Source organism: Emydura macquarii, unplaced genomic scaffold, assembly GCF_026122565.2.
Source record: "Emydura macquarii macquarii isolate MOO-44397 ecotype Brisbane River unplaced genomic scaffold, CSIRO-AGI_Emac_v2 contig_3305, whole genome shotgun sequence".
Lineage (NCBI taxonomy): Eukaryota > Metazoa > Chordata > Testudines > Chelidae > Emydura > Emydura macquarii.
In genome coordinates, this window is record NW_027133442.1 from 4,743,718 (window position 1) to 4,768,384 (window position 24,667).

The 24,667-nt window shown below is 44.7% G+C and overlaps 1 protein-coding gene across 2 annotated transcripts in view; it reads left to right on the forward strand.

The window, feature by feature from the left end:
- The first annotated feature begins 375 nt into the window (after positions 1-375).
- The window catches only part of BUB1 (BUB1 mitotic checkpoint serine/threonine kinase), a 43,460-nt gene continuing 19,168 nt past the window's right edge, over positions 376-24,667 (forward strand). The window contains exons 1-12 of one of the 2 annotated variants that reach the window (XM_067532859.1): positions 376-462; positions 747-806; positions 891-1,035; positions 3,771-3,967; positions 4,646-4,689; positions 5,851-5,954; positions 13,028-13,077; positions 13,187-13,377; positions 14,584-14,738; positions 21,525-21,877; positions 23,884-23,942; positions 24,312-24,449. In XM_067532859.1, coding sequence (XP_067388960.1) covers positions 440-462; positions 747-806; positions 891-1,035; positions 3,771-3,967; positions 4,646-4,689; positions 5,851-5,954; positions 13,028-13,077; positions 13,187-13,377; positions 14,584-14,738; positions 21,525-21,877; positions 23,884-23,942; positions 24,312-24,449 — 1,519 coding nt within the window. In that variant the 5' untranslated portion in view covers positions 376-439. The remainder of the gene's footprint in view (positions 463-746; positions 807-890; positions 1,036-3,770; positions 3,968-4,645; positions 4,690-5,850; positions 5,955-13,027; positions 13,078-13,186; positions 13,378-14,583; positions 14,739-21,524; positions 21,878-23,883; positions 23,943-24,311; positions 24,450-24,667) is intronic. The other variant, XM_067532860.1, reaches the window with a different exon arrangement.

A 24,667-nucleotide genomic window follows, 5' to 3' on the forward strand; every position in this document is an offset into this window, starting at 1 on the left:
GTGTGCATAGGGGTTTCAGTAGTGTAGACGGAGTGCCAGGGTGTGGGGGGCGGTGCCATGCTGAGGAGTGGGGCGGGTCAGGATCAGGAGTGGGGGGAGGAGCCAGGCGGGTGCCAGGTCCAGCGGCGTGAGGGGAAGAGCCGGGAGCGGCCGGGGCCAGGAAGCCCGGCTGGAGAGGGCCGCCCCGTGTGTTCTGGCCAATGGGAGCACTGGCCCCGCCCCCTTCCCTCGGCCGCAAACGGGGGCCTTGCGGGGCGCCCTCTGGGATTGGCTGCTCGGCTGCAGAAGCCCAGCCAATCCGAAGGCGCCTCGGGCGGCTCCGCGCGCCTGCGCGGGGGATTTGAATCCGGCCGGTTGCGCGCGCGCTGGCTGGCTGGCTGGCTGGGAGGGGAGAGGCGGCGGATACAGGCACTGCGTTCGCGACCGTTACTGTGTGGCTATGGAGCTGGCGGTTAGCGAGCGGTGAGGGGCTGGCGGGGCGCGCTCGGGGCCCGTGTCCGTGGGGGCGGGGCGGGGTTGCTGCCCGCCGGCCTCGGCCCCACCGACGGGAGGGATGGGGAGAGCCAGCCCGGCAGCCCGCCTGTTTGGCGGGGTCATTGGCGGGAGCGGAGCCGCTTGGGAGGGTGCATAGGAGGGAAGGGCCTGTCACGTCCTTTGTGTGACCAGAGATTGGTGCTGGGCCCCGGGGTTTTGCCCGATGTCCTTATCTGCTGCTGTTCGGTGCCTAACTGCTGTGTGTGTTGCAGGGCGTTTGAAGCCCAGATACGGAGCTATCAAGGAGACGACCCCCTGGATCCCTGGGACAGGTTGGCATCTGCGTTGCCTTTGTAACTGCGCCTCTCCTAAGACGCTGCAGGGGCTGCCTCAGTGACCTGTTCATCTTGTTGCAGATACCTGCAGTGGGTGGAAGGCGCTTTCCCTCTTCCCTGTGGACAGGCGCGCTTGTCAGCTCTGTTAGAGCAGCTCGTGAAAGCGTTTATCAGTTACAAGAGGTACCAGCAGGATGCAAGATTCGTCAAGTACTGCATTAAACTGGTAGGTACCCTTAGGTATGTACTAAGAAGTGGGACTTTACCAGGGGCAGAAATGGTTTGCATTCTTAAATGTGTTCTCTATTAATTAAAAGGGATTGGCTGAGTAGGCCAAAAATTGCACCTGCCTTAATGTGAGCACAACTGTTGAGTGTGGTGATGTGCCTGTGAACTCCAGCAGTGAACTTGGCCCACTGCTTAAAGAATTGCCACTCTAACAGATGCTTTTAAGGGGCATTTTAGATGAGCAAGCACAACCATTCTGCTGGAGAGAGAATGACCATGTAACTTCTGTACAACTGCAATCCTGCTTCTGGGCTGTTTAAGCATTATTCCTGCCTTTCAGTCTCCTTCTGGAAATGTGCCTCTTTCTATTCGTCCCTTCTCAAATACCAGAAGACTAGGGTCTTGGCATGATATGACCTGTACTAGTGAACACCTATTGAGGCCCTGTCAATACTAGAAATAAGGGGCAAGTTTTTTAAACAAAATGCTAGTGTAGACAAGGCAAGTTGTGCTCTTTAACACTATTAGCTGATAGAGAGAACCCTAGTGGGGCACCTGGACTTTAATTTGACCAATTCAGTGTGGTCACCAGCCTTGGTTACAACCAGAAGGTGATCCTGACACTCCCAGTCCTTAATTTCCCCAGAACTATGTTTCCAGTGTCCAACCATTTCCTGGACAGCTCAGAGAAATAATAAGGTTCGTTGCTCCTGTAAAGAGACCGATCACACCAGCTTATTGCTGTAATTGGAGTTAATACTCCAAGTTAAACACAGCACTGGGTTAGTTGATAAGAAAAAATAAATAGTTTTATTAACAGAGAATGAGTTAAGTGTGGTTCAAGGAAATGAAGATAGAAAGGATTAAAAGTAAAACAATACTTTCTAATGGCTAAGACTTAAGCTACTGTCTTGGTTCAAAGTAAAATCCTTACCATATGCTTCCAGCAAAATGACTCAAAATGCCTAACTTCACTTTTGGCCAGGACCTCTTCTGGAAAGAACAAAGGGCTGGCTTCCCTGGTCTCTGCGTGAAAGATCTTAGGGGCTCTCTTTCCCTTACTTTATAATCCAATTCCCAGAGACTCCTGTTGTCCCCATAGTTGGGTTCAAGGACCCATCTTTCTCTGCTTGCAAAAGCACTCCCCTCTTGCATTCGTCCAGTGATGGATGCCTAAAATGGCTTTCTGTCCTAGCTTATCTCCCAAAGTTTCACCTTGCTTCAGGAGGTAGGAAGCCCTCTTGTGTGCTCAGTTTGCTGTGTCCACCAGAAAGCTGAACTCATGCTGTTCTTCCCTTCCTTTGGACTTCCCCTCCCCTCTGTATATAAGTGGGGTTTCCATTGTTTTGATTCTAGGATGCTTAATTTACACAGGAGAAAGGTAAATAGCTACTCCCAATCTTGTCTGGGTGGGAACTGTTCCTATTGTACAATGTATGTATAACTAGTGTTACAGGCATTCATAAATGACATTACATGATACACTAATTGTATATAATCAATTGATTTAATTGCTTATTATCTGAAGTTGAGACACCCCTCCCCCACCAAGCCCTCTTTAAGTTAAGGTAAAGTTTCTCTTCCTTGCTGGAGTGAGTCCACCCTTTCTTTTCCCCCTCACTTGTTAGTTTTGTTTGAGAATGTATTTACATATCAGATTTTTTTTTTTTTAACTTCCAAAGTACTTTGAAATTGACTAGTGGAGAAACCCCATTCCTTTGTTTAGTGAGGGGTAACTCCTGTTGACTAGAAAATATTCTTAAAGAATTTTAACTTCAGTTATGTCCATAATTTTGCATCAGTTGCTTGCACCTACCATAACAATATTAATAACCAGTGAGCCATTAGAATGGCCATACTGGGTCAAACCAATGGTCCATCTAGCCCAGTATCCTGTCTTCCAACAGTGGCCAATGCCAGGTGCTTCAAAGGGAATGAATAGAACAATATCAAATGATCCGTCCCCTGTCGCCCGTTCCCAGCTTCTGGCAAACAGCCAGGATAGGCTGGGATTGCTAATAGGTCTATCAATGGCTATCACCATGAATTTATCTAGTTCCTTTTTGAACCCCATTATAGTATTGGCCTTCACAACATCCTCTGGCAAGGAGTTCCACAGGTTGACTGTGCATTGTGTGAAGAAATATGCTTTCCAATAACTTGTATGACACTTTAGATACAGATTATAACAATAGTGAGTTGGGCTACACTGGGCTAGTTGGGACAGTTGAAACTCACTGCTAGATATCAGGGTGCCCCTTGCCCTCTGCCTTTGAGCTTTTCTTAATGTTGCATAGCATCACATTTTCAAATCCTAGCCTAGACAAGATCACAGGGAGGGGAAGAGGTCACACTAACAACTGACTTCAAAGTTAGTCTGTCTTAATGGGCTTTGAGAGAGCTTTTCAGTTTTGTTCAGTTAATGATTGGAGAAATTACAGTTTATACCCATCAAGTGCCTGGGGTGTGGGGGGAACTTCTGGTCAGCTTGGCTTACTTCCTCTTCCCCCTCCCAGTTTTCCTCTGCATCAGAAAAGTGGTCCAATTGTGCTACTAGAAAAAAGGATAGTTTCATGCGTAATGTATGGGATTTCCAAGTATGCCATAGACCTAAGCATCAAATCCTTTTATAATGGAGACTGTTGGGCAGCCTTAAATAAAAGGCATCATTACTGCTGTCTGTAAATCCTTTTTTGTTTAATATGCTAATGGGTATGTATTTATCATCTTTAGGCAGAATTCATCAGTTCTCCTAGTCAATTTTTTGACTTTATCTACAGCCAAGGAGTTGGTATTAGGACATCTGCTTTGTACATTGCATGGGCTCAACAGCTTGAAATTGAAGGGAATATGCAGCATGCTGGTGCTGTTCTTCAAAAGGGTATTCATAACCAGGCAGAACCAATGGACATTCTGCAAGAACAATACAGGTAGTTTATTTTCTCTTGTAAATAGGAACTAGTCAAAAGATAATATTCAGTAAAGTACTGGACCTGCCTAAACATACATCTTCGAGCAGGGATAGACAGCTGAATTTCCTTTAAAAGGTTCACACGAGCTAAACATCAGTATGTCCAGACTTGTGGGTTACCTTTTTCTGTTGACAAGGGGTACTGAAGAGAGCTGGACTTCAGTGTCTTATTAGTGAAGACACAATGGGTCCAGAACTTAAGGTTTTTGTTTCTCTTCTCATTGGCATGTGGTTGATCCACTAGCCTGCTCTGTATGGTGTCATTTTTTACTGCATAGGTTATGTTTAAAGAACAAAAAAGAGTCCGGTCCACTTCAAGCAACATGCTTTGGAAGTACTCTGGGGGACACTTGAGTTTATAGTGGAGATTCAAGCAATTGGTATCCTAGCAATGCTCAAATTATTGTGCTGTTACAGTGCAGCTTCTCCTTTACCATAATCTTGCCATGAAGGGCCTAATTCACCGCAACCGTAAGCAGAGATACCTCTAGTGAAATCAAAGGTATGGCATCCACTTTTGCCAGAGGTGAATTTGGCCCCATATCTTTATCTTTTTTTTTTTTTTTTTGTTTATTGGAACCACAGTATCAAGTCAAATTTATGACTTCACAATAACTGCCATCTTTCTTCAATCTAGAGTTTTCCAGTGTCGTATTCCTCGAAGTCATCCGTTGACTCAAGGTGAGGCTAATGCTGAACTATCCAGGAGCTACACTGACTTACGTGGAATATCCTGCCATAGCTTTTTTAATATAGATTTGGGTAAACCCCAAGATAGTTCCAAAAAGATAAATCTGAAGCTTATTTCCCTTGTAAGATACCTACATAAAATGTGTAGCCATGTCTGTGGCTTCTGCTTCTTCCTCCCCTAACCGTTTTATAATCTGAGGGAGTCTTGCTCCTTCCCAACCCTACCCCCAAAAGTGGGGGAATTACTGCAGGCTTCCTTAGTATCTGCTCCTCTGAGGACAGGTTTACACTACAAATTTACATTAGCACAGCTGCACCGATGTAGCTGTGCCACTGTAGTGCATCTGAAGATGCTCTAAACCTGTAGGGGTGTGTGCACATGTGCTCTCTCCTAATGCTGCCGCCGCAAGAGGGAGTATCTCTCCCATCAACAGTGCTGCCTATGCAAGGGATTAAGGTTGGTATAGCTACATTGTTCAGGAGTATGGATTTTTCACACCCCTGAGTGACTTAGTTATGCTGAAGGATGTATGTAATGTAGACCAAGCCTGAGGCTTTCACTATCAGGGACTCTTCAGTTACTAGCGCGTTATGTAGAACACTGATTGGTGGTGGTGGTGGTCAAATAAAACACCACATATATTGCAGCTGTAATGGCAACTTTACAGAAGGTCAGCTTTCAGAAGCTTCCATTCACTTCTAGTGAAGATTGGCTTTAGCCAGTTAGTGTTTTCTGCTGTCATAGGCTGACTGAAACCTTCTCTTGAGTGCAGTATGAAAATACTTATATTGAACAATGGGAGCACTTTCAGTAGGTGGACTTGTGGGTTTTGGGAGAACAAGAGAATTTCAGCATGGTTATTAAATATGCTGCTTGCCAGAATAGATCGTTCAGATTGTGTCCAACATCACTGTTGCTAAAATGAGGGCACATAAGGTATGCTTTTGGAAGTAGAATGACTTCCAATTAGCAGCCTTAATCTGAGATTCATTTAGTGATCAGATTATATAATGTTGTAGAAACTACATTGTCAATGCATTTTTGAGACACATGTAGAGGTTCATAGGTTTCAGACTGGTGGCTTGATTTTTTTTTTTTTGAGTTTAGTAATGTCCTCAAATATAAAACAGCATCTGTGTTTATTCTTCTAGTTGCTGCCTCAAAACAACTTCACAATTCCCAGACTGCAAATCAAATAGCTCCTAGAAAAGATGTCCCAGAATCTGCTGACCCAGCATGTGTCTCCAAAAGTCAGGTATCTCAAAACTTCTAAAATCAAAGACTTGAGAAAAGATCATTGTGGTGATTAACATGATCATGCACTAGCCAGGGGAATAAGAGCTGAACACCCGAAGTCTGGGGATCATAAACTATTTTTGAAGTCTATGGGATAAATTCAAGATGGTGAAATCTGAGAAAACAGACCACCCTCTGCCATCTTCCTAAAATATAGTATTTTGGGGACATGGGCAGCAATAGTGCCTTAAGATAAGTGTCCAGATCAGGACACAATTCCTAGCCACCTTCACCCCACAGACTTTAACTATTATTAGCTAGATCCCTCTTTGCTTCTATCAGCCTTTCATCCCCTAGTCGAGGGATTCTTCATTATTGCTCACCTGGTATTGTCCAGGTTTATTAAGGATCCGAGTAATATTTCCTCACATTAGATAGCCAAACAGAGGTCTCATCAGGTGGTTGAAAACCAGATTGCAGTCCCAGAATGGAGTGGGCTATCTGTTCCTTTCGTTTTTCTATGAAGATGGCCTTCCTAGTTGCCATCATGTCAGCCCATGGGATCAGGGAGATTGGTCAAGATGAAAATCTGATGTAACCTTGGGTAGGAACCTGGGATGTGGACATAGAGACCTTAAGAACGACGGGGAGGAATCAGCCTTCAAAGCTCCAATCTGTCCATCTACTAGGTTTTTTATTTGTGTGTTCCAAAACCTCATAGCTCTCAGCAGGAGTCCTACTTTTCATATCCTGGATTTTAGAAGGGCCTTAGCCTCCTACTTGGATAGGACTAAGCACTTCAGGAGATCAGCTAGGCTCCTGATATCCCCACACAGATAGGTCTGAGGGGACTCCCATTTCTGCTCAGACTTTTGAAATATCTATACCTGTTATGAGTCTGCAGGTGTTCAGCTTCCCGGGGGGGTGAGAGCACATTCAACCAGGTTGCAAATGACATTTGCATTTTTTTTTAAGACTATTCCAGTTTCTGAGAGATGTAGAGCTACTACCTATTCTTCAGTCCATATGTCTTTGAAGTATACCCTGCTCCATGCCATCTGATCTGATGCGGCCCTTGGCTCTGCAGTATTGTCTTCAGATTTGGATCCTGTTCTGAAGTCCCCATCTCCTTGAGATACTGCTTGGAAGTCAACTGAAGTGGCTCAACCATGGGGACACTAACTGAAGGAAATATTACTCATTCTGTGCAGTAGCTATAGTTCTTCAAGATGTGTTCCTATGGGTGCTCCATTCCTGCCCTTCTTCCTCTCTGCTTTGGTTGTTCCTTCTCTCGTCAGTCATGCCCCAAGGAGCTGTGAGGGCAGTTCACCTATTCATCCCTATATAACCTCAATCTGCCACAAGGAGGCAGAAGGTGCATGTGTGAACTGAATGGGCACTGCTATCTAGAAATCTCAAGAGCTGGAGAGGTGCATGTGCACTTGAAATGGAGCACCCACAGGAGATGCATCTTGCACAACTGCACTTAAACTGTGCGGGGTGAGGTAACATTTCCTTCTGTAGCAAGTTAGCAATAAAAGGGAAGGGAGGTGTCATGTGACTTGTAAAAATCCACAGAAGCATAATTTCAATGGAGTCCCGCTCTGGCATGGCAAGGGGGACTTGCTGCTCCCCAGATCCTCCAGGTGATGGACATTTTGATAATACAAAACCATCTTTGTTCTCATACATGGATCATCATTCAAAAGCCTTTTTCTCCTCCTACAAACATGACATGACAAAAATAAACAATTATGTAGATATACTTGAGAACATTTACAAATCCATTTTTTAAAATTATACTTAAATTCATTGTCCTGTGGGCCTGAAAATATTTATTCAAAGTCCTTATGAGTGTCATCTCTATCTAGGACACCACTGCTAGATATATCCTACTGATGGTTGTCCATGCCATGCCTATACAAGTCAGGCTGCTGGCCAAATACTTGTAGGGTGGTGAGCATCAGGTCTTTGCACATCAGCATTTGAGTAGCTGGAGGATTGATTCAGGAGTGCATGGTATTTCACACATAAGGGGTGTATCAGGCCATCCTCCATAGTTTACTATAACAGTAGCATGAAAGTTACCTTTGCCATAACTTTAACTATATAGTCAGAGAAATCTATCAGAAGTATAAACTTACCTTTTGAGACCTCTGGGTGAACATACAATCCTTCATTCAATTCCATGCAGCAAAGAACCTTGTTTGCAATTGCAGTCTCCCGGCAGACTACTTTGTTGTAGTCAGTCAACGAGCCAATGCTGTGCATGCTGTCTGAGGAATTTGCTATGGGTTTTGGAATTAATTGTTTAAACCAACAACCACTTGTCATGGTAGGTTACTCATTTGTCACAGAGTTGGCCTGTAGGTGTCGAAAACCTGACTTTACCTCAAGAACATGAGGCTTTGCAATCAAATGGCAGCCTTGTGCTATCGTTGCTTACAGTCCTGAGTGCTGGTGCTGAAGTCACTATGCCTACTAGTGCACCACTTAAAGAAGTACAGATCAGTTTTATTTTTTAGGTTTGGCACCCACTACGCATCCCTGAAATTCTCCTGTAGTGCAGTACACAATGCTTGCCGTTTTAAAAAAAAAAAATGCAGCTACCACCAGCTCATATTATGTTGACATCCATGTTTTCTTCTGCTATGATACTGCTGCATCTTTTGAAAATTTTTTAAGGATGTGAGCTGTGATTCACTTCTGTGGATAGGATTGCTTAAAAATCTCTATATCCTACAGTTCATCTTCAGTAAGTGCTTTAAGAGCCTTTCTGCTAAGCATTTATTCCTCTTCACTCCCATTCAAAACTGCATGAGCTATTGCCACCACTTTCCCATCAATTAGAGCCTCTGTGAAGCAGCTTATGAGCTGCAGCTGAGTTTATAAGCTATCAAGCAGTTCTAAGTCTTGTGACCCTGCTGTATCGTAATGGATGCATGCAGAGGCAGGCAAAGGGGTTTGAAAGCTAGGTACAACTTAGGGGACCTGAGTGATTCAAGGGAGAACATTGCAGCAAGTGAATGTGTGCACCACCCAACCACTGAGAGTTCAAATCAAACTGTTGGCAGAAATCTTAAATTAAAAAAAAAATTGGGGAGGTCGGGGGGAGAAGGCATGTTGTTGCTCCAATCTGCTTCTGTCAAAAAGCTTTGTTTTATGGGGGGAGGGGAGAGAAGGTAATCTGAGTACAATAGAATATTCAGAAGGCCCTGAAACTATTTTTGAAAAAAGAATAAATTACACATGCCAATTCTGGGAGAGGAGTGTGACTCGGTAGAAGAATAGGTAAGAATACAAGGAGAGCGTTTGGGATACGGGGGGAGGTGGTTAATTGGGGGTGGCTGAATGAATAGATAAGCGGTTGGGGTGTCCAGTGAGGAACCGGGTTGGGGGTAAGGTAGACTGGGAGGTAGGGGTTGTTAGGAAATGGATGAGTCCTAGGGGAGAATGGGGACAGGGTATTTGTTCAGCACCACATTCCCCTCCTGTGTGCAAGAATCTGTGGCTCTTACCTTCTCTAGGAGTGTCTGACTCCTTCCCCCACCCCCTCTTCTATATGAACTGGGATCTGAGGAGTTGCGTTCCTTTGGGGGTGTCTGAGCCACTTAGCTTGCCCCATGTCTTTGCCAGGATCTGGGGAAGTCCTGCTCCTCTGGGTGTGAAACTAAGTAGTATACTGGGTGGGGTCAGAGGTGTTACCTAGCAAGCACATAGCAACTGTGTGGGCTAGTGGAAAGAACACAGAAAACCTGGGCTCTATTTCTGGCTCAGCCGCTGACCTGTGGAATGACTTTGGCCAAGTCATTTTATCCCCAGCCTACCAATGGAGAAAACTGAGGCACAGAGACGTTAATGTTTCCCTCCTTGAGATCTACTGATGTCAAGTGCTATGTAAGAGTCAAGGATTATCATTACTTGGCTACAGTAGCATCTGAACTGCACACTTTGATGATTACACCTGCCTAAATGACCACTGACTTCTACCAACATTACTTTGAGTTTAAAAAAAAATCTAGGAAACTAAATGACAAAAAACTTTAACACAGAGTTAAGGTTGCCTGGTGGTATTTTCTGTCCTAGGATATCAAGTTCAGCAAACTCAAACTTGTGAAAACCAGGGAATAGAGAATTAAGGTACTTGCTCATGTCCTCTTTGAGCAGTGCCTCATTATGCCCATAAAACATACTCCTATTCTGCCTTTGTACTGTACTGAACAGAAGCTACTAAACCTGCTTTTCATTGTCTAGGGAAGGATAAGTGAAAGTATAGTGTTAAGTGGTGCATAAAGGTGAAGTATTTGTAACGGGTTTGAAACTTAGCAGATGTGGTGCTTTTTCTTTGGATGGCGGCGGCTAAGTGCAGGTCATCTCCTGCCTAACTGCTGACAGTCTGCATGGCAAGAAGTCACCTGTATCCTACACAACACAGTGTTGAAATGAGGCATACTAGATCTCTCAAGGTACACAGGCGCCTCTTTTTCCTTTGATCTCTGTCTCACGCAGGGCTCCGTGAGAGGTGCTCACGTGTCCCCAGAGAGCCACAGCCCTCCACTTTGCCTCCTATCACAATCATAGCTCTTCCAAGCTGCTCTAACTAGTCCATCCACTGTTAAATACAGCTACCCCTAACAAGGAAAGCTGCTAGAGTACATGTAGATAATTCCCAATGGCTATTGCCTGCTCCATGAGGGGAGAGTTAAGTTTGTGTGGCATGTACCTTAACTATATTTCCTGGTTTTCACCGATTTGAGGTTTGCTAACTTGATGTTCTGGAAGGGTTTGAGATACCACTTGGCAATCTTAACTAAGTCTTAACTAATCTTAACTACATTTGTTTTTTCCATTTAATGAAATTCAGCATAATTGTAGCTATTTAATGTTGGAACTGTATTGGCCCATCCACATATGTCAACTAGACTATGTTATAACATAACTGAGGTCCCAGCCCTATTGTGGTGAGGTTGGGGTTATACCACACTTGCCCCAAAAAAGAAGCTTCTAGATTTGCATATAAATTGGATAAACTGTTCAGCTCAGTCATGCTATACTCTTGCATTTCAGTGGTTCAAGTATGGGAACATGGTTAAAAGATGGCTTGCTTCCATCTGCAGTGAAAAGCTGTGAACTACTTTTTGTTTGACTCCATTGTTGTAAATTATTCCTGCAGCATGGTGTGGTGGTTATGGATGGCACTAGAGCTGAAAAGGAGACTACATTTTGCAACACAATTGGTAAATCTCTGAAGGCCAGTGTAGCTGGGGGGTCTTCTCTCCACAGGAAGGAACAATGGTAGTGTGGTCAATCATCACTGTCTCACATAATTTGATAACGACCTTTCTGTCTCATGGGAGCAGAGTTGATGGTTCTAAAAGGAATCCAGACTGGCTGGAAGGATTGTGGTGTGCTATAGAACTCTGACTACTATATAGAGGAGAAGCTGGTGCAATGTGGCAATCCTCTGCTCTGTCAGACCCATGTGCCTTTCCATGACAGGGAGTGGATGAGTAAGCCATCAAACTACCACAGTGGGGCAGTGAGAGGTAAACCAAATACAAGAGTTAGAGTTGAGATTAAAGCAGTGATTCCCAACTTTTTTGGCTCGAGGGCCACTAATATAATTTTTACAGCTGTGAAGGGCCACCAGTCTCCACCAGCATCCTCCTTCCCCCCCCTCCTCCTCCCACTGCAACCAGGGGGAAGGAGGTCAGTGAGGAGGATCTCCCGTCCCCCTGCCTGGGAAACCGTGCGCCCAACCTGCGTCCCTGCTCCACCAGGGTCCCTAGGCAGTGGCTCCCTTCTGCAGCCAGAGAGATGGGAAATCAGTGCTCCCTTCCCTCTGGCTTCAGCAAGGACCCAGCGCCTAGGGACCCATGCAGAGCGCTTTGCCGTGCTCCCTGCTACAGCCAAGGGGAGGGGAGTGCTGATCTCCCATCCCCTTGGCTGCAGCAAGGAGCTTGCACCGGCAACACACTCCACCTGGGTACTTGGGCAGCAGCTCCCTTCTGTGGTCAGCGGGAGGGGAGCCACGGGCCACTCTGAAAGACCCAGTGGGCCACAGGTTGGAAACGACTGGATTAAAGGATTGAGAAGAGACTGGGTAGGCTTCTGCTGCCCCCATAACTCCTTCACTATAAATAAAGTTATTAATCAAACTTGAGGGTCGTGTGAGGGGAACAAATCATGAGTGTTTTCTAGGTATGCAGCTCATTCATTGATGGAATGAAGCCCTTAATAACTGGTATTGCTTTAACAACCTGGCTAATTTTATAGCTCTATCTACACCTGTTATGGCACATCACTAGCTCAGAATCATCAAAATTTGTAACTTGGGAAGGTGGGGAGATCAATATCTTGCATCTTTCAGATTTTGTTTCTGATTATCACAAAATGTTTAACAGCGGAAAAGTGTCTATGATTGTTCTTATCCTTTCAGACTGTTGGACTAGACTACTCATTGACTAGCATTAGTACTGAAGTATTTTCAAACACGAGGTCTAGTCTTGCATTATTCATGAACCCAAAAAAAATCTAAAGCAGAGAGTTTAGGGAAAGCAGGCATGGTACATCGTTGTAGAACTGCTGCTTAGTGTGTCTGAGTCTCTTGCTAAAATTGCGTTTCTGGATCTGATATGATGAAGATCAATGTAAAGCTAAAAGGGATAAAAGCGAGAGAAAGTGTACATTCATAAAATGTGCTTCTAAATTACCGTATTTCCCCATGTATAAGATGCACCTTAATTTTGAGGCCCGAAATTTGAAAAAAAAATGTTATTGAACTCAAGTTTTATTCATCATAAATGCAAGTGAAAAAATCTACAACCACTGTATAAGACGCACCCAGTTTTTAGACCCCAAATTTTTCGGAAAAAGGTGCGTCTTATACATGGGGAAATATGGTACCAGTGTCAAAGATATGACATTTCCTAAACCTTCTGGTGAGATTTTTGTCCAATATAAATTGCAAGTGCTCTTTGTTTGACTGTTTATGGTAACTATATAGCCATGTGGATTTCCTGAATTCTTGGCTGAACAAAATAGGTGGACGTTTTAAGGCTAAACTTTCAAAGCTTTTTTTCTACCTTTTAGGATCCAATGCTTTCTGGAGCTCAGTTCTCTCAGGGTGAAGCAGGAAAAGTGTAAGTAGCACTAATACAGACTCAATCATGCTGGACTGATTATTTTTCTAAAGCACATTTAAGTCCTTCACAGTGAACTTGAATGCATCTTTCACACTTTTCTCCACAGAGAGTATCTTACATACATTTCAAAGTCAGCAGTTCTTTCAAAGCTATCTTCGACCTCCAATGAATTTGAGCAAGTGGCAATGTACAATAAAAACATGCTCATCTGTGAAGGCACAGAGCTTTCATTTGAGGAAGTGAGAGCAAAGATTGTTTACCGAAAACAACAGAGATTGAGGCGACAAAAAGAATGGGGTACTTTATCTACTTCCCTTCAACCATCTCAAATGTCTTTAACCAACTAGTTTTCCTTGGAGATAAAGTAACTCTTCATCACTGTCCTTATTTAGAAGCCTGCAGACGCTCCCAAGGCCAAAACTGGCATCCCCTCTCCTTTCCAAAGAGTAGAAAAGACATGCTTGGGAACCTGTAAACTTTAGTGAATGTGTCAGATGAATTCTGTGACTTGAAACGCTACCAGGTGGGCTGAATGACACTGCTTCCCAGATAAAAGAGCAAGAGACTGGGAGTAGGGTAAAACCCAGGATTCCTTAAACTGACTGTTCAGTGGCAGTGTCCTGTCAGTCTTTCTTTCCAGTATAGAACGGTGCTCTCTCTCCCAAGGGGTGGAAGGAATGGTACACGAGGGGCCAGGACCAGCCTATCCTCTGTGATCTAGCAACTGAGTAGACTTCCTCTCACAAATCACAGGTGACTTGACTTACCCAGATTTTCTGCAGATAGTAAGGGAGCCAGGAGCTATTTGCGGACAGCTTTAAACTTGATATTCTCTCCATCTTTCACATGTTCATTTTTCAATGTTAGAATTTTCCATTTTAAATTGAAAATTAAGAACAAATTCCATTCAGCTCTACTCTGGAAACACCAAAAAAGCCATACAACTACAGGTATCACCTCAGACCTATGCCATTCTTATCACAAACAAATCCATGCTCAACGACAGTAATGGAAGTGACACCCAGACAACCTTAATTCTTCCTTCTGTCATGCAAAATGCACAAATGTGTACTGTAGCCTTTCCTAGCAAACAATAACTACTCTACAAGCTATGCAACAAACATAGTACACAAATCAATGTTAGAGAAATACAGAACCACAAACGGGAAAATGCCTAAATAAAATTACAAACAAGCAAACAGTTGCCGAACATGAACATTTACCCCCAAGAGTTTGGTGACACTGATTGGCTACTGTTGATTAGCTTGTAGTAGGGCTGGTGGGAGTATGAGAAGCTGATGTATGTAGCTGTATGGTTTTATTCTGTTTTCTAATTAGTTTAGCTTTGAACACATTACTTGCCCTTAGCTACCTTAATTGTAACCACTTTTTTTATATCTGCATTTTATTTAAACTAAAGTATCTTATATCTGAGGTGGGGAAAGAAAAACCTAAATGGACATTCATTGCCTGTTTTGCTTATTATGGTCTTACCACGTTCAGAAGAAGAAGAAAAGGACTATGTAAAGAGAAAAGAATCTGCCATCCTTGAAATGCAGTTCTTGCAGCAGAAGCTGGAACAGCTCAGTCAGCTGACCAAAGACTTTCCAGAAACTAACCAGGAAGAGGCATTCATGCCTATTCCAGACAGAATGGAGGTATGTATATACTGTGATTAGCAGCAGCATTTTTTATCAAGTAGCAAAGTTTCACTTTCTTGTTATGACTGAATCATGCTGGGTGTCTAACTTTAACTGACATGTATTGCTAATTTAACTTAGAAATCAAGATTCACTGAAGAATTTATTTTCCTGTTTTGTATTTGTCTGACATGGCTTTCAATATGTAATTTCTAAAACATTCTTTATAACTATTAAACCAAAAATCTACTTAGACCACCACCTGAAAGTTACCATTGTATGGTAAGTCTGATTCCCTTTTTGTTTCAGTATGACTACAAGAACAGTTTTTCTTCGAGTGCTTGCTCATGTCCATTCCAATGTAGGTGCATGCTCGCCCCGAGCACAGCCGCTGGAAAGCTTTTTCCCTTCAGTGGTGTCCATTAGGTTGGCTGTAGAACCCCCTGGAGTCGCGCGCTCATGACACTGGTATAAAGGGTCCCACCGACCCCTTAGTTCCTTCTTATTGCCCATGATGGTCACCGGAACTACTTCACCCTTGCGTTTACAAGTACTCCTGAATGGACTTCGTTTCTAACTTGTTGCATATAGTTACTGTTAATTTTTAGTTAGTTAGGTTAGCAAACCCCATGTTATGGGGTTAGTCCCTGCCCAGCACCAAGTTATGCCTCGGTCTCCGGGGTTTAAGTCTTGTGATTCTTGCCACAAGTGAGCACCTCCATTCCAACTGCCTTAAGTGCCGGGGACAAGCTCACATGTGGGAGCGCTGCAGAATCTGCAAGCATTTCAGGCTCTGCACCAAGAAAGAGGTGGACAATAGACTAAACTTTAATCATCATGGAGGCAGCTCTCCATCCTCTCTTTGGGTTGAGTCACTCAGACTCGGCACTGAGTCCTTCAGCTTCTGTCAGCTATTAGAACTCAGCACCGGTCTCCATCCCTGGCACTGACAAAAGATGTTGATTCCGCCTCTCAGGAGCCTCTGCATCGTCTGTCATCTCTGGGGCTGAAGAAGACCGCTCTGGCCAAGGATTCTTGGCACTGCTCTCCATCACTAGTGCCGAAAAAGAAGCAGAAGAAGACAGACAGAAGTCGATCCCCAATCCTGAGGTTCAGAGGGTCTCTAATATAGTGTGACTCTCACCGGGCCACTCTGAGACCTCTACAGCCTGCCCAGTACCATTGACTTTGGTCCCGGAATGGGTACCATCAAGTCTGGCACCCTTGGACTCTCCCCGGAGAGACACTGGATACCTACTGCTCGAGGTGCCCTCAAAAGGGAAACCGGTCATGATAGCTCAGCTCTTGTCTCCTTCTCCCTCCCGGTACCATTCACCAGCACTGCTCCATCTTGGTCTCTGGGAAGGGATTCCTCAGGGACAGTCTCAGAGGCAGAGTCTTATGTTGCTGCAGGATTTGGCACTGCCACTCCAGTTTGGCAGTACCCAACAGCAGACCTGAGCCAGGGCTTCCTGTTTTTGGCATGGCCACCAGCACAATGGCAAATGCTAGCACAATAGCCCTTTTGGAATACCTAGGCTTCCATCCGGCACAGGGATCGCATTTCAGGAGATCATACTCTGTGGCCTCGGAGTCTGTAGAGCCTCCTCTGCCACTGGAGCAGGATCCAACTCTTGGTGCCGAAGCCAATACTAAATATCAGTACCCATCTGGTGCGGAGGGCGAGGAACAGGGCCCCCAGTCGGTACAGCCATCCTCCTTTTCTTCCCCGAATGAGGGGATTGCGGGAGTGGAGATAGTGCTCTTTCAAGATGATTACAGGACACATCAGGAACTCCTTAAATGAGTGGCCCAAAACCTGGGGATCCAGTCAGGGAAGATCAGGAAGTCCTCACATGCTCTAGTGAACATCCTAACAGCGTCCAGGCCTTCAAGAGTGACACTGGCATTAAACAAGGCCATTATGGACCCCGTCAAGGCCTTATGGTGGACTCCAGTATCCCTTCAGCTGATGGTGAAGGGATTAGAAAAGAAATACTTTGTCCCTGGTAAGGGATTTGAATTTCTATGCACCCATCCCCCCACCAGGCTTTTTGGCGGTGTCAGTGGCCAATGGCTTGGAACGGCAAGGTCAATAGGGACCAATCCCAAAGGCCAAGGATGCCAAGAAGTTAGACCTCTTCAGCAGAAAGGTCTATTCAACCGGGAGACTCCAGGTCAGGATTGCAAATCAAAAGGCACCCCTGACTCGGTATGACTAACTCCTGGGACTCTGGCAAAGTTTAAAGAACTGATACCACAAAAGTCTAGGAGTGAGTTTACTGCCATAGTGGAGGAAGGCAAGTTGGTTGCGAGAGCTTCCCTGCCGGCAGCCTGGGATGCAGCAGACTCAGAAGCTTGGTCCATGGTCTCTGTGGTGATTATGCGCAGTAGTTCTTGCTTTGCTCTTGGCTTCAAGGCTCTGGCCTACCACATGAAGTGCAGCAGACCTTACAAGACCTTCTGTTTGAGGGGACATCACTCTTCTCCGAGCAGATGGATTCAGAACTGTGAAGCCTGTAGGACTCAAGGACCACACTAAAGTCCCTAAGACTGCATATACCAGCTCCCTTGAAGCACTATAATACCTCAACTGCCTGCTCAGTTCTTCCCGCCTCCTGCCCAGCAAGACTGCAGTAGGATGAAGAGTAGGGGTTTTAGGAGGAAATCTCCGCCACAGTCCTCATCTGTGTTTGTGCCTTTCCCTGCCCCTCCCCCCAGACACTTGGCAGGGTCCAAGCATGCCTTTTGATGTGACGCTCAGAAGCAACTTACCAAGATGAAGCATAGATCTAGATTCCACAGTTTTTGTGGACCGTTTATTCCACTTGTGTTGGGCGTGGGCCTGCATTACCTCAGACCGGTGGGTGGTATGCACAGTAGCACTGGGATACATCCTTCAGTTTTGTTGTTCCCCTCCTTCCCACCCTCCCTCCCCGTCCTCCTTCAGGGACCTTTTTAACAAGCAACTTCTTATTCAAGAAGTGCAGTTACTCGTAAGTTCGGGAACTGTGGAGGAGGTTCCATGGGAGCTAAGGGGCTCGGGGTTCTACTCTCGTTATTTCCTAAGCCCAAAGGCTAATGGCAGTCTCAGAATGAATCGACCTGCGGAAGCTCAACAAGTTCATGAATAAACTGAAGTTCCACATGGTCTCCTTGCCCTACATCATCTCCTCCCTGGATCGAGGGGATTGGTATGCCACTGTCGATTTGAAGGATGCTCATTTTCATATTGTGATTTTTTTCAAGGACACAGAAGATTCCTCAGATTCATCATGAACTATGTGCACTACCAGTTTGCAGTGCTCCTGTTTGGCCTGTCGGCAGCCCCTCAGGTGTTCATGAAGTGCATGGCAGTTATTGCGGCCTTTGAGGAAACAAGGGCTACACAGCTACAGCCTGCGGACCTACAGGCTAGGCAGCAGTTCTGCAGAAAAGGACCTGGGGGTTACAGTGGATAAGAAGCTGGATCTGAGTCAGCAGTGTGCCCTTATTGCCAAGAAGGCTAATGGCATATTGGGCTGCATTAGTAGGAGCATTGCCAGCAGATTGAGGGAAGTGATTATTCCCCTCTATTCGACACTGGGGAGGCTTTATTTGGAGTACTGTCCAGTTTTGGGCCCCCCACTACAGGAAGGATGTGGACAAATTGGAGAGAGTCCAGCGGAGGGCAACGGAAATGATTAGGAGGCTGGAGCACATGACTTATGAGCAGAGGCTGAGGGAACTAGGCTTGTTTAGTCTGCAGAAGGGAAGAGTGAGGGGGGATTTGATAGCAGCCTTTAACTACCTAAAAGGAGGTTCCAGGGAGGATGGAGCTAGGCTGTTCTCAGTGGTGGTAGAGGACAGAACAAGGAACAATGGTCTCAAGTTGCAGTGGGAAAGATCTAGGTTGGATATTAGGAAAAACTTTTTCCCTAGGAGGGTGGTGAAGCACTGGAATGGGTTACCTAGGGAAGTGGTGAAATCTCCATCTTTAGAGGTTTTAAACTGAGGCTTGACAAAGCCCTGGCTGGGATGATTTAGGTGAGGTTAGTCCTACTTTGAGCAGGGGGTTGGACTAGATGACCTCCTGAGGTCCCTTCCAACTCCAATATTCTATGATTCTAAGAGATTCAGGTCTACCCTTACCTCGAGAAGTGGCTGATCAGAGGTAGAACCAAGGCCCAGGTAAAGGCAAATGTAAAGTTAATACAGTCAGCTTTCCAGGACTTGGGCCTGTTAATAAATACCCAGAAGTCTCCCTTTTCCCTGGTTCAAAGAATAGAATTTATCGGGGCAATCCTCGACTCAGTCCAAGCGAGAGCCTTCCTCCTGGATGCCTGGTTCCAAGCAATAGGGACACTCATAGAAAGCCTAAGGTGAACCCTGGGCAATATGGCATCATGCACCTACATGGTGCAACATGTGAGACTATAGCTCAGACCTCTCTCGAGGCTTGGTTGGCATCAGTATGTGCACTGGGCCAACCACTTGGACATGGTAGTCACACTTTCCCCCATCAGTGGTGGCTTCCCTCCTTTGGGGGCTTGAAACACTGGCAGTGTGTGCTGGAGTCCCATTCTCGAATCCCCATCCATTAATGTCTCTCATCACAGATGCTTAGGCAATGGGCAGGGGAGCTCATTTAGGGCCTCCGAGAACTCAGGGCCTCTGGTCTCTGGAGGAGCTCCTATTACACATCAGCATCAGGGAGCTCAGGATGGTGTGCCTAGCCTGGCAGGCATTCTAAATCCCCTTGGAGGGCAAGTATGTGTTGATCCTCACAGACAACACGACAGCGATATTTTACATAAATAGGTAGGGTGGGGCACACTCCTCTCACCTGTGCCAGGAAGCTCTCCGCTTGTGGGAATTCACCTTGAGGCCTCTTATCTGCCAGGGTCATAGAGTGAGCTAGCAGATCACCTCAGCGGATCCTTCTCCAGCTACCATGAGTGGTCCATCTGTCCAGACATTGTGAAGGAGAAGTGGAGGACTCCCCACATAGACGTTTTCGTGACAAGGCACAACAGGAAGTGTCTTCAGCTCTGCTCTTTCCTGGGCCCCTGCCTGAGGACACTCACAGACATTTTTCTCCTTCCTTGAATGGATCACTTCTTTTATGCGTTTCTTCTCATCCTAATATACAAGATCTTGCTGAAGGTCAGAAGGAACAGGATAGCCCTGGCCTGGCCCCATCAGCACTGATTCACCACTCTCCTGGACCTCTCGGTGGAGAAGCCATTCCATCTACCTCCATTTCCAGATGATTTCCCAGGATCATGTCTGGATCATCTGAACCTAGGATCCCTTTATCTCAGGGCCTGGAAGCTCCGTGGCTGAACCCTGCAGAGCTAGTATGCTCAGGGCTGGTTCATGAGGTGCTTTTAGGGAGCAGAAAGCCCTCCACTAGAGCCACTTACCTGGAAAAGTGGAAGAGATTGTTGGTCTGGTCGACACAGAAGGATATTTCTTCTACATAGTCAACACTGCCTTTCATTTTGGACTACAGGCTCCACTTGAAACAACAAACGCTGTCTGTGTCATCTCTCAGAGTCCATCTAGCAGCAATCTTGTCTTTCCACCTATGGGTGAATGGCCGTTCTGTTTTCTCGAACTTCATTTGTGGTTGTTTTCCTTAAAGGCCTGGAGAAAGTATACTCCCAGGTATGACAGCCTCTACCCTTTCCCTGGGACTCAATCTGGTTTTGGCGTGGCTGACAGGACCCCCATTTAAACCTCTGGTAATGTGCTCTCTGCTCTATCTGTCACGGAAGGTAGCCTTCCTGGGGACCTTATTTCTGCCAGAAGGGTCTCAGAGATCCAAGCCCTTAGGTCGGATCCTTATGCAGTCTTTTTCAAGGACAAGATTCAATTGTGGCCACACCCAGCCTTCTTTCCAAAGGTGGTCTTGCAATTCCATAATAACCAGGATATCTTCCTTCTGGTCTTCTATCCGAAGTCACATGCCAACAGAGAGGAACAGAGACTCCACTTGGTGAACGTCAGATGTGCACTAGCATTCTATATAGAAAAGGACTAAACAGTTTCAAAAATCTACACAGCTTTTTGTGGCTATTGCAGACAGAATGAAAAGTCTTCCAGTCTGCCCAGAGAATCTCCTTGTAGATCACTTCCTATATCCACATGTGCTACAACCTGGCAAAGGTCCCTGCTCCTCCTGCCCTAATGGTGCATTCCACCAGGACTCAAGCATCTTCGATAACGTTCATAGCTCAAGTTCTTATCTATGATATCTTAGAGTGGCAATGTGGTTGTCAGTCCACATATTTGCATACCATTACGCCATCACCCAGCAGGCTAGAGACGACACAGGTTTCAACCGAGCAGTATTACAATCAGTATGCCAATAAACTCTGAACTGTCCACCTGCACAATTGTGTGGGAGTCATCTACATTGGAATGGATGTGAGCAAGCACTTGAAGAAAGAAAAAGGTTACTAACCTTCCGTAAGTGTTCTTTGAGATGTGTTGCTCATGTCCATTCCCAGCACTCCCCCCACCCCTCGCCTGCCCCTCTTTTGGAGTTAGTCGGCAAGAAGGAACTGAGGGGATGGTGGAGCAGCAGAGCCCTTTATACCAGCACCGTGAGCACGCAACTCCAGGGGACACCAAAGCTGACCCAATAGATACCGCTGAGGGAAAAACTTTCCAGCAGGGGTGCTTGGGGCAAGCTCACACCTACGTTGGAATGGACATGATGAGTAGCACATCTCAGAAAACAACTGTTACGAAAGGTTAATAACAGTTTTTTTTAGCAGTGATACAAAGAGTTTGCCTGTATGCTTTTTACTTGCAAAGGTTTATCCATGTATGAAACCAAATACTGCTTTACAGCAAGATTGGACAGTACCTTATCAGACGACAAATCTACAAACATCACAGTGTCTGGGGGCAGAGCATCAATCAAAGACTGCAGCAAGTATTTCAACAGTAGGTACTCCTGTACCAGAGCCCATTGAAGCTGCCAGCAGTCAGTCTGTGTCAGCCTCACTACCAATGGCAATGTATGAAAAGGAAACAAGCGAAGCTAAACTAGATCTTGGAGAACTCCGGAACACACTATTACAGCTTGAGTTCAAGAGCAGTGATGCTGTGCCTCAGCCTATTCAGGAACATTCCACCTTCAGTCATGACCACTCCATTGGAGAGCAGTAAGTACAAATAAGCTTTTTTATCCTTGCTTTATATATTGTTCAAACTCTATAATTAGACTACATTACTTCAGCTGTGTATTGAAACTCTCTGCAGCTAGTCCAACTGTGAAACTATTGATGGCACTAAAGGAAGTCAGATGGTCTGAATTAAGTGTTAAATATCGAATTGGCCTCTTTTAGAACCCAAACTTCTTGTCACACATTTCACCCAAACTTCCTCGTGAGGATTCCTTTTGTGAGATTGAGGGTATGTCTTCACCGACAGCGGCAAATTCACCGCCATCAGATCGATTTATCTGGATCGATTGAGTGGAAGTGAAGACTTGCTCAATCGATCCGAAAGTTGATTCAGTAAAATCACTTCCAAAAAAAGTGTAGTGCTGCATCGACAGCTACACATTTCCCGTCGGCACAGCTTAGTGGAGACAGCACGCAGAAGAGAATTTAGGAAGTTGACTTAGGTAACGCATGCTACTCTATGTAACTTGCGTAACTCCCATCGACTGCCACCGAATTTCCCAGTAAGTATAGACCAGGTCTATATCATAATACTGAGTATTACTTCAAAGGACCTCTCAAGCAGAGAAGACTGTGCCACCAATGCTTTATAGAGATCCACTTTAGAACATGAAATTCTGCTGATATATATAATATAGTCATTGAATATCTAACTCTTCCAAGTCTCAACTTTAATTTGGAGTACTACTTCCTCTCTGTCAGTCTGTATTTAAATTGTGGTAACCAAAGTGCTAGAGTAATCTTCAGGTACAACTTTAATTATTCAGGCCCAATATCTCTAAGTCTAAAATACACCAATTTGTGGGCGTACAGGGACAAGCTGGGTGAGTAAGCAATGCCCTACTTCAGCTGTGTAGCTCTGCGGGGGCAAAAAAATCTCTGCTGTTCTCACAATCCTGCCTTCACTTACAGTATGCCAAAGAGTTTATTACTGGTTCATGTAGCTTTGAATACAGTGTAACTGAGTTAATATAAGAAGGAAAAATGAGCTGGAGAAGTAAGGTGACCTACTACAGTGCAAGGAGGAAAATTAGAATGACTTGCATGGGATGGTGGCAGACTGGATCTAACCAGATTGCAGAATTGTCCTTGGATACAAGCTACATCTAGCAAAACTTAAAAACTGGTCCCACTCCCATGGAAATATCCCATAACGCATCCAAATCAGACTGAAAATAAGGCATACTTTTAACAGTAAGTATAATTAACCAGTGGAACAATTTGCCAAGGTTGTGGTATATTCTCCATCTGACAATTTTTACAGCAAGATAGGTGTTGCTCTAGGAATTCTTTTGAGGAAGTTCCATGGCCTGTATTACACAGAAGGTCAGATTAGATGATGATAATGGCCCATTCTGGTCTTAGAATCTGAGTTGTACTCACTGAAAGAATGGAGAATTCATTTAGTCCAATATTTCTGTAGATTTTGAGCCCTTTAATAGACATGCTAGAAATCTGTAGGGAACATTTCCTCTATTTGGGATTTACAGGACTCTACGTTTCTTACTCACCCATTGTGGCTTAAGATTTTAATTCCAGACATCATAGTAAGCCATGAACAGCCTTTCAAATATAATAACTATTAAAATGAACTGCTGGACCAAATTCTAGAGAACATCTGTAAAAACCAAATCAAAACTTCAGAAGGTGCAATGTTTTGAAGCTAACATTTATCTCATAACAGTGTTGCAGCTTAGGGGATCTATTTGTTTGACTGCAGCCTTCTTGAAGAAAGTACAGTTATAGTGTGAGCATCGGGTTTTCATTATCTGGGAACAGCGCATTATGAATCCACTACAATCCTTATTGATCAGAAACTCTCTTCTGTGAAAGACAAAACATCTCTTCTTTGGCACAGGCTGGGAGAGATGTTGCTTGAACGGCTGAAGTGTGTTACTGGAAACATATTAAATGAAAATAGAATTCATTTAAGGAGGGTTTTTTTAACCCCTCTCAAACTAACACTCTTACCCTTTCCTTTGAAGGCACTCAAAAGTGAGCACTCCTGGTCTTGGATTAGATCACTGCACGGAGATGAAAGAAGGTAATTATTGAGCAGTGATCCCATTTCATGTGTCTTATTATTGTGTCTGGGGATGCATACTACGCAGCTCTTCTAATCTCAATGAGACTAGGGCTTCTTATTTGGGAGTTACCAATATTTAACACAGATATTTAGAGGTCTGTTTATCTTGCAGCTATATATAATACCACTGTATGCACTTGAGACAAGTTTGTTTGATTGACATGCATAGAATAGCATTGTATTCCAATCTTTCTGTGTTCGCAGATCATAATGCTAGTTGCATTAAATAGTATTAGAACATTGATGTTTACTACCAAACCATGGGAAATCATAGGCTCTAGAATCTGTTTGACAAATTCAAAAATGTTTAAACTCTTCTGTTTTTAGCACTTAGAGTTGGAAATGTTTCTGTTGGCTTTGGAAATGCTTCTCAAGCCACCCCAAACACCTCACTGGGAGGAGTGATGCAGGCAACTCCATTCAAAGTGCAGCCCTCACCCACTGTTCATACTAAAGAAGCATTGGGTAAGTACGTGGGGTGAAATCCTAGCTCCACTGGGCTCCATTGTTAAAGACTCCAGTGGAGCCAGGATTTCACAATGGCATCTTAAAAACAAACCTAGTTGCTAGAAACTGGCTTTATGATGCCCATGCTTTTGTTGACAAAGAGGAACTATATGACTACTAGCACAATATAAATTCTTTCACATTCAGAACAGGTTAGATGATCTGGAACAACATGT